Source organism: Myotis brandtii, unplaced genomic scaffold, assembly GCF_000412655.1.
Source record: "Myotis brandtii unplaced genomic scaffold, ASM41265v1 scaffold929, whole genome shotgun sequence".
NCBI lineage: Eukaryota > Metazoa > Chordata > Mammalia > Chiroptera > Vespertilionidae > Myotis > Myotis brandtii.
In genome coordinates this window covers 1,186,223-1,194,907 of record NW_005371832.1, presented here as the reverse complement: position 1 = coordinate 1,194,907, position 8,685 = coordinate 1,186,223, and the positions used below count along the sequence as shown (strand labels likewise).

The window sequence follows — 8,685 nt, the reverse complement described above, 5'->3', positions numbered from 1 at the left end:
CCCCCCTCCCCCGCCCAGGTCTGTTTACTACCAACATCACAGAGTGGCAGAAACCAGAGAGACTGCTCAGGCCGGACTGATCTGCATTCCTCCAGGGCAGTGGGGGGAGGTCAGAGGTCAGGCCTCTCAGAGAGCAGTGCCTTGGCCCACCTGCCTCCAGAACCCCTGGGAAGGGCCAGGTGCTGGAACATCCTGGCTCCTAGCACCCTGACTTATTCAGGGGACCCACCCAGAGGCAGGGCGGGCTGGGCGGTGCGGAATGAAGCTTCCCCTCTCCCTTCGGCACTCACGGAGCCTCTCTCAGCAGAAGTCTCCCTGCCGGGCCCCAGGTCCCACTGCCCCAGGAAGGCTCCCCACTCCTGCCTGCAGGTGCCACCACTGGGCTGGGGTTGCTCTGGGGTCAGCAGCCCTCTGCCCCTGCTAATGCACTCTCCCCCTCCTCCCCTGCCTCCCACCCCGCAGCTGCAGGAATATTACAAGAAGCAGCAAGAACAGCTCCACTTGCAGCTCCTCACCCAACAGCAGGCTGGGAAGCAGCAACCCAAAGAGGTAAGGGGCTCGGGTAGGGCCCTGCCCATCATCACCCACAGCCCAGACCATCCTGGCCAGAGGCGGGGAGTCCCCAGGTGTTGCGAGAGAAGTGCCTGGTGGGCGCAGTGGGAAAGTCAGGAAAAGCCTGGGGAACAGGGAAGGGGCTCACAATTCTCCATCGCCCCTCATCCCCACTCGGTCCTCCCCCTGCCTTGTGTTGTTGGTTAATGAGAACAGGAAGTCAGCCCTGTGTCGTCTCTGCACATGCATGTAGACACTTGTAAGAGTGTCACATGGTCCACACGCATGACCAGTTGCCTGGCTGTCATGCCCTCTTCCTGCCCACTTGTTTCTTCTTGACCCAGCACCTGAGGCCTCCTCTCTGGTCCTGAGAATCGTTTAGTTGCTCAGCAAACCACTTGCCCCTGCCCCCTAGCCCCAGCCCCACCCCAACTTCTGTACCTTCCTTTAAGAGCCGGCTCTGCTCCCTCCTTAGAGCGCTCCAGCCTGCACCCCTGCCCCGTCTGGGCCCCAGGGCCTTCTGAGCTTCCACATCAGGCCCTGCTGCCCTGTCCTCCTTGTCCCAGACATGTGCCTCCCTCTTGCTGGCCACACCACAACCAGGTTCTGAGCTGCCTCTTCCCGGAAGGCTGCCCTGCTGGCGTCCAGTCAGTCCCCCAGGCTTCAGCCCCCCTTCAAGGGCCTTGTAATTGCTCATTCTCCGCATTATCTCCAGGCTGGGTTTACTGCCCAGCCAGCCCCACCCCCAGGGCAGGCAGGCAGGGGAGCGGTCCCTGCCTCCCAAGCACCCCGGATGGGCTTGGAACACTTGCCGACAGCCTGGCTTGTCAGTGCCTGTGTGAAAAACTGACTCTGAGGGGGGAAGAGAGCGAGAGAGCACTTGCGTGTGCCCCCAGCAGCAGGGATAGGACTGTTCCCTGAGCCTGGGCCCTACTGACCAGCTGATGCTGATCTTTCAAAGTCCCGTCAGACTCTGTGATTCTCTGTATCTAAGAAGCCAGAGAGGAGGTGGAGGGGAGAAGGCCCCTCCTCGTGATCAGAAGGGGGGCACCCCGGGCATGTGGGAAGGGTGCCTGCCAGCAGGAGTGGCCCCTGGAGTCTGACAGGCTCATCGATCATTGTGATGAGAGCGCCCCCCCCCCCCCCAGGCGCGCACAGCTGCGGTGCGGGAGCTGGAGCAGGCGCTCAGCAGCAGAAGGAGGGAGGCGGGAGCAGGGAGGCGTCGTGCTGCGCGGCTGGGTCTGGCTGTGTTTGCGCGCCTGCGTGCGTGCGTGCATGCGTGTGTTTACTGCGAGCAGGCATGCAGCCCTATGGAAGCTGGGCCGGGAGCAGAGACGCCGCGGCCTCAGACACTGCACCCACAGCCCCGGGGGCTGAGAGGCCCTGGGAGGGGGTGACCGCAGGGTGGGGGCCAGACGGTGCACCAGAGGCTGATGGCACCCCTCTCTGCGCACCCCCTCGGGCCCCCCACCAGGCTCTGGGGAACAAGCAGCTGGCCTTCCAGCAGCAGCTCCTGCAAATGCAACAGCTGCAGCAGCAGCACCTGCTCAACCTGCAGAGACAGGGGCTGGTCAGCCTGCAGCCCAGCCAAGCCTCGGGGCCCCTCCAGACCCTTCCACAAGGTGAGTGGCACCCCCTCCCTACCCCCCCCCCCAGCCCTGCCCGCAGCCCTCAGTGCACCCAAGGGCTGGCATCACCGGCTCCCAGGGGTGAGATGGAAAGGCTCCTGTGTCCCTGAGGCCCTGCCCCCTCTCCCCACTCTCTCCCACAGCAGCTGTGTGCCCAACAGACCTGCCCCAGCTGTGGAAGGGTGAGGGTGCCCCCGGGCAGCCCGCTGAGGACAGTGTCAAGCAGGAGGGGCTGGACCTCACTGGCACGGCCACCACCGCTACCTCGTTTGCCGCCCCCCCCAAAGTCTCACCCCCGCTCTCCCACCACACCTTGCCCAACGGACAGCCCACTGTGCTCACACCTCGGAGAGACAGGTATTGGGACTATTGGAACGTTAGGGAGGGGTGCTGCAGACCGGGACACCCCCGGGCCACTGGGATGGCATACAGTGTGGGGGCTGGGAGGGAGGGGCGCCCAGGGACCTGGGAGTGTATCTCTCTCCCAGGACACACAGAATTGTGCTAGGTTTCTGGGAAACCTGTGTTAAGCACAGACACGCCACCAGCAGGGGAGCTGGGGCTGGGCTGCTGGCGTCTTCAGGGTCCCTGACCACCACCTTCATCCCCTCCCCTAGCTCCTCCCATGAGGAGACCCCTGGTTCCCACCCTCTCTATGGACACGGAGAGTGCAAGTGGCCTGGCTGTGAGACCCTGTGTGAAGACCTGGGCCAGTTTATCAAGTAGGTGTCACCCTGCTCTCCTTCCCGCCTCCCCCCCACCCCCGGTTTCCACAGGGTCCCTCCCCCCAGCCTGCCCCCTAGCCTTCAGCCACCAGCTTTCCTGCTGTGCTCCCCCGGGGGGACCTACTTCCTCTGTCCTCATCACATATCTCCTCTTCTCTCCTACCCGCCTGCCCAGCCTGAATTCCCCAGCCTCCCACCTTGTCCCAGGCTGCACGGGCCAGCAGGGGGGTGGGGGGAGGGAGAAGGAGAGGACTCCCCCCCCACCTCCCCCAGCTTCAGCCCCCAAGAGTGATGGCCCAGTGACAGGCCTGGCCGGTGGACAGGCAGGGCAGGAGGCAGACAGGCGGCTGGCAGCAGGCGGCCAGCTGCCACAGCCGTGCCAGGCTCTGTCACTGACTGATTAACTCCACTGTCTCCCAGACCCTTGCAGCATCAGGGTCAAACAAATTGTTTTCACGCTTCGTCAGAGGTTTACTTAATTAGTTCATTTGCAATTAGATCTCTCTGTAGCTGGGATTTTAGCAAAGACATCAAAGGAGGGTGATGAGAAGGCGGCTTCCTCCTCTGCCCCATTTCCCCCCACCCCCTTCCCTTCTTTGTATCTCTGGGTCTGTCTGCTTTCCAGGCTGTGGGCGGGCTGGGAGGATGGGATGGGAGGGTGGTGATAGCAGGAAGCCCAGGGCCAACTCTCTCTTCTCCCCCCTCCTCCTCCCCCTGAAGACACCTCAACACGGAGCACGCCCTGGACGACCGGAGCACGGCCCAGTGCCGGGTGCAGATGCAGGTGGTGCAGCAGCTGGAGATCCAGGTGCGGCCTAGGCTGCGAGGGACGCGGACTCGGGGCTCCTGCCCTGCCCCACCCACAGCACTGGCTTTCCAGGCGGGGTGTGGGGAGTCTTACGGAGGGGTCACGTGGTCAGAGTCAACGTCTTTTATTTTCTAAGCCCTAGTTACCATGGTTCTGAGGTGAGGGCAGCTGGATTCTGAGGGGTGAACCAGGGTCAGGCTGGGACCCCTCTGCTGGGAGGTCCAGAAAAGAGACTCAGGCTAGTAAACACGAAAATCACATTCCTAGCTAGCACGCGGAGCACTGACGTTGTGCTGTCCTGAATGCGCTGCCTGGATAACTCAGTCCCCTAAACAGGCTTGCGTGGTGGGTACTGTTGTTATCCCCACTTTACAGGCTCAGAGAGGCCAAGCAACTCGCCCCCGGTCACACAGCAGCAAGCCGCACAGCTGGGATTAGCGCCGCGCCAGCCTGGCTCCCGAGCCTGAGCTCCATAGCACAAGAGGTTCCTCCGGCCAGGCCGCCAGGCAGCCCATCAATATTGACCCATTTCCCTCGGGCACAGAGCAGAGGGCCCTGCCATGAAAGATCTATTGAACTTATGAATGGGGGTGAATGAATCATTCATCCGTCCCTGTGTCTCCATTCAGTGCACGAGGACCCTCTCACACACAAGTGCCACTGAACTTGGGTGTTGTTCAGCCACAGCCTCTGCCCTCGTTGGGAGAAAAGGCGTGTGCTGTTAGGAAGAGGGCCCTGCCTGTTGGTGCGCCGGAGCCTGGGACACGCAGTCTGGAGGAGAAGCGAGGAGGGCTTCCTGGAGCAGGCAGTCCCTGTCCTGGCCTTGAGGGTGTGAGGGGCCAGAGAGGCAGGGCCAGAGGGAGCTGGGCTGCTGAGGCTGGGAGGCGAGTGGTGGTGGGAATAGGGGCTTCCTGGGAAGCCCGGTGGAATGTGGAGGAGGAAAAGGGCCTGGCTGCCTCCAGGCGCAGCCCCCGCTCACCCCCGGCCTCTCCACCCTCCACAGCTGGCCAAGGAGAGCGAGCGGCTGCAAGCCATGATGGCCCACCTGCACATGCGGCCCTCCGAGCCCAAGCCCTTCAGTCAACCAGTGAGTGGCCTCCCCTGCCCGCGCCCTCGCGGAACCCTCCAGCCCTCCAGCCCCGGCCCTCTGGACCCCCACCCGCCAAGCCGGTCTCAGCGCCTGCCCCATTGCTCACAGCTGAACCCAGTGTCCGGCTCCTCCTCATTCTCCAAGGTGACCGTCTCTGCAGCAGACTCGTTCCCAGATGGCCTCGTGCACCCCCCCACCTCAGCTGCTGCCCCTGTCACCCCCCTAAGGCCTCCAGGCCTGGGTTCTGCCTCCCTGCACAGCGGGGGCCCCGCCCGCCGGAGGAGCAGCGACAAGTTCTGCTCCCCCATCTCCTCAGGTAAGGGCTGTGGGAGTAGCATTCTCCTCCAGGCTGGGCCCCCCAAATGGCTACCTTATCCTCTGCCTGTCTCCCTCAGAGCTGGCGCAGAATCATGAGTTCTACAAGAACGCAGACGTCCGGCCCCCCTTCACCTACGCCTCCCTCATCCGCCAGGTGAGCAGGGAAGGTGGCCAGGGGGGGTGGGGAATGGCACTCAGGCAGCACCGGGTCTCGGGTCCCAGCCTCCAGGAGGATCCTGGGCCAGGGACGGAACTGTCCCTCAGGGCTGTCCCCTCCTGCTCACCCACGTTTCCCTCCTCAGCTGCAGGTCCCACATATATGCTGGTCACGTGACCACCTCTCTGGGAGCACACACGTTTTTTTGCTACTGATGCCCACTGTGTTCATTCTCTCATTTCCATGCACACACACTCCATGAGACTATTTCCTAATAGACTATGGTCACTCTTAGTCAGCTTGCTGTCTCTTCTCTCTCTCTCTCTCTCTCTCTCTCACACACACACACACACACACCGTCTCAGAGAGTGCCCTTTGCCCAAATCCGGATAAATTCCAAGCAGCCCCCACCCCCAGATGTCTCTCCCGAGAAGACTGCCTTTGTCCCCCCTCCTGCAGGGGCCTAGCAGCCATTTCCCTGCAGAGAAACCCATGTGCCCCTCGCACCAGGGCGTAGCTCTTGAGGCTTGTGCGCCTTTGTGGCTGGGCTGTAACCAGCCAGCCCTGCTCGGCCCCAGGAGCACCATCACCCGTCCCAGCCACAGGCTTCGCAGCGAGTCTCCTCTGTCTCGGCGAGTCAGCGGCCAGGCAGAGGAGAGAGATCCCAGGAGGGAGAACACAAGCCTGGGACCCTTCGAGGCCCAGGCTGAGGGTCCCTTTGCTCCTTCCTTGCCCACAGGCCATTCTGGAAACCCCCGACAGGCAGCTGACCCTGAATGAGATCTATAACTGGTTCACCAGGATGTTCGCCTATTTCCGGAGAAACACTGCCACCTGGAAGGTGAGGCCTGCCCCTCACCTGGCCCAGGGCCCCAGGCACCCCTGACATCACACCCCTTTGGGACTAAGACTGCCTAACAGTCTCCTTAGAGAGGGGCTCCGGCTGGGCCACGTGCCCCCACCCGCCTCTTCAGGGCCATGATGTTCTTTAACTGCCTCCTAATGACGCCTCCCTTCTAGCCTTGTGCTGCCTTCTTTCTGGGGAGAAACCCTCCTCTTCAGAGTGCTTCCCCACGGGCCCCATGAAGTGGGGCCCCCAGGAGTCGGCGGTGCCTGCGCCTGGTAGGGAGGCTTGGTTACATTCACAGGAGACCCTAAGGGTCCGGATACCTTGGCTACAGGCACATGCTGTGAAGCTCAGGATGGAGTGGGGGTGAGAGGGGTGCCAGCCCGGCCCAGACACGTGGGTGGAGTGAGACCCATGGTCTAGATACACTGGGGCACAAACACAGGCAGCCACACACTCTCCCCAGCTCTGCCATCAGCTGCGGGGAGATAATTGTCTCCATCCAATTAGTCATTTCAACACCTTCACCTCATAAGAGTTTTCCTGAGGGACCAGAGGCAGGCAAGGGAGGGACCCTAGAAAATAGGACACTGAGATGTGGGCTGAGCTGCTAAGCTGTTTGTTTCTCTATAGCCAAGGTGGTCTGTGTGTCTGTGAGCGTGTGTGTGAGCGTGTATGTGTGTGAGCCTCTGTGTGTGTATATGTGTCTGTGTGTGTGTGTGAGTGTGTGTGAGCCTGTGTGTGTGTCTGATGGGTGAGAAGATTCGGGTCTTTGCAGCAGAGAGGTGGGAGGGGTGGGGGAAGGAGAGGGGAGTGTTGGATCCTATGGGGAAGTTGAGACACCTGAGGAGTCCCTAGCATAACCTTACTTGGATCCCTGGCTCTTGGGTCCCCCTGCTGGCCAGTGCAGAAACTGCAGTTAAACAGGCTACCTCCCCCTATCCCACCGGGTTTCAACAAGTGTCACTAAACCCCCTCCCGACCAGTGCCCAGGACTGGGTGGGGTCTGCACAGCGCCCAGCCTTCTCTGCTCTGGGAGGGTGCTAAGTGCAACCGGAGATACTGATCTTCCGTCCCCATGCCCAGTTCCCAAAGCCTGGGTGAGAAGCTACGAGGCTGTGATTGGCTGCAAGTGATGTCATTTCCTGCCAACCACCGTCCTGCCCTCTCTCTCAGCCAGCAGGGCCTTCCTGGGGCCCTCCCAGGGCAGTCTCCAACCTCCAGGCCAGCTGGATATGGGGTTTTCTCGATGACAGAGTCCTATACGATTCATTACATTATTACTAGTGCTTACTTTAATGTTGCGTGTTGACCCTTTGCCTTTAGGGGTGACAGTGTAGAGCCTCATTTCCATGAGACAGTCCTTCCTTGGGGACAGAGTACCCTCCCTGCTCCCCTCTTTTTCCTGTTCCCTCTTAACTGTACCACCTCACTGCAATTTTCACTCTCCTTTCTTGAGCTCGGGGGGAACTGGTTGAGGCGACTTCCTTAAACCACTTGATGACTATCATGCAGCCACCGTCCCCCATGCGCCGCCTCCCGTGGCCTTTCATGCCACCTTCCACCTGTTACCCATCTCAGTGGCGTGTCTCTCGCCAGAGTCTTCCTCTCCTTCTCCCCTCACCCAGCCCAAGTCCCAGTAGAAAGCTGACTGGGTGGGTGACCCTCCCGTTAGCCGGGCTCTGCTGCTGCTCCTGCCGCTTGGGGCACGGCCTGTGCCCTCCTCCTGGCGCAGCGGACTTCATCTCAGCTTGAGGTCCACTGTGACCTTCAGCTTCATTCCTGTCACTTAGGAAATGCACCCTGTCTACACCCAACTCTTTCCCTCCCACCTCCACTGTCCACCCGTTTCTCTCCCCTGGCGGTCCCTCCTCCTCTCAACTCTGTCAGCTTCCTTTCCTCCTTCCTCCTTCACCCCTCTGGCCCCCTCCTGAGATGCTGTCCACTTCAGACCAGGGCAGAAGGGTCGGGAGCCGGCGTGGGCCAGGCCAGCTGCCGTTCATCGGGGACAGAGCTGCCATCTGCCAAGCTGACGGTGCTCTCCAGCCCTCCCCCTGTGTCCGTCCCCTTCCAGGGCCCGTGTTGTGGACTCGTCCCTTTGTTTACGCAGCCCCCGCCAGACCCCTTAAATTGCCGTTAATGTTTCAGCGTAACGAATTAGTCTCTCGTCACGAATCAGGCTTCGAAATGAGGGAAAAAAGCCCCGGTGAGGCCATCCTCGGAAATTGGGGTCATTCTCATTTGCAAAGCGGAGGATCGGAGCCCCGTAATGCGGGCAAATTTATTCCAAGGCAGGAGCCCCGGCGTGATTAGGCCCTTTGTAATTATCGCTCCAAGAGATTCCACTCCAGCCGCCCGCCTCCCTCGTGGATTAGCAAGCGAGTCGGAAAAATACACAGGATTTAATTAGAGGCAAATTAAAATTGGTAATGAAATCGGGCCAGTTGCAAGTGGCAAGAGTTGGAAGGGAGAGAGGGAGAGGGGCTCTCCAGGGGCACAGGCTGCCCGCCCTGCCCGCGCTCTTCCCCATTTAGAAATGTAAAGAGGAGACAAGATGGGG

The 8,685-nt window shown here is 61.0% G+C and overlaps 1 protein-coding gene across 7 annotated transcripts in view; it reads left to right on the top strand.

The window, feature by feature from the left end:
• FOXP4 (forkhead box P4) overlaps window positions 1-8,685 on the top strand; it is a 33,420-nt gene that overhangs the window by 19,272 nt on the left and 5,463 nt on the right. For 4 of the 7 annotated variants that reach the window (XM_014532994.1, XM_005885813.2, XM_014532991.1 and 1 more), the window contains 9 exons: window positions 463-549; window positions 2,027-2,174; window positions 2,324-2,537; window positions 2,798-2,902; window positions 3,626-3,713; window positions 4,717-4,800; window positions 4,912-5,119; window positions 5,199-5,275; window positions 6,018-6,119. In XM_014532994.1, the coding sequence (XP_014388480.1) occupies window positions 463-549; window positions 2,027-2,174; window positions 2,324-2,537; window positions 2,798-2,902; window positions 3,626-3,713; window positions 4,717-4,800; window positions 4,912-5,119; window positions 5,199-5,275; window positions 6,018-6,119 (1,113 nt within the window). The remainder of the gene's footprint in view (window positions 1-462; window positions 550-2,026; window positions 2,175-2,323; window positions 2,538-2,797; window positions 2,903-3,625; window positions 3,714-4,716; window positions 4,801-4,911; window positions 5,120-5,198; window positions 5,276-6,017; window positions 6,120-8,685) is intronic. The other 3 variants (XM_014532992.1, XM_005885812.2, XM_005885811.2) reach the window with 3 other exon arrangements.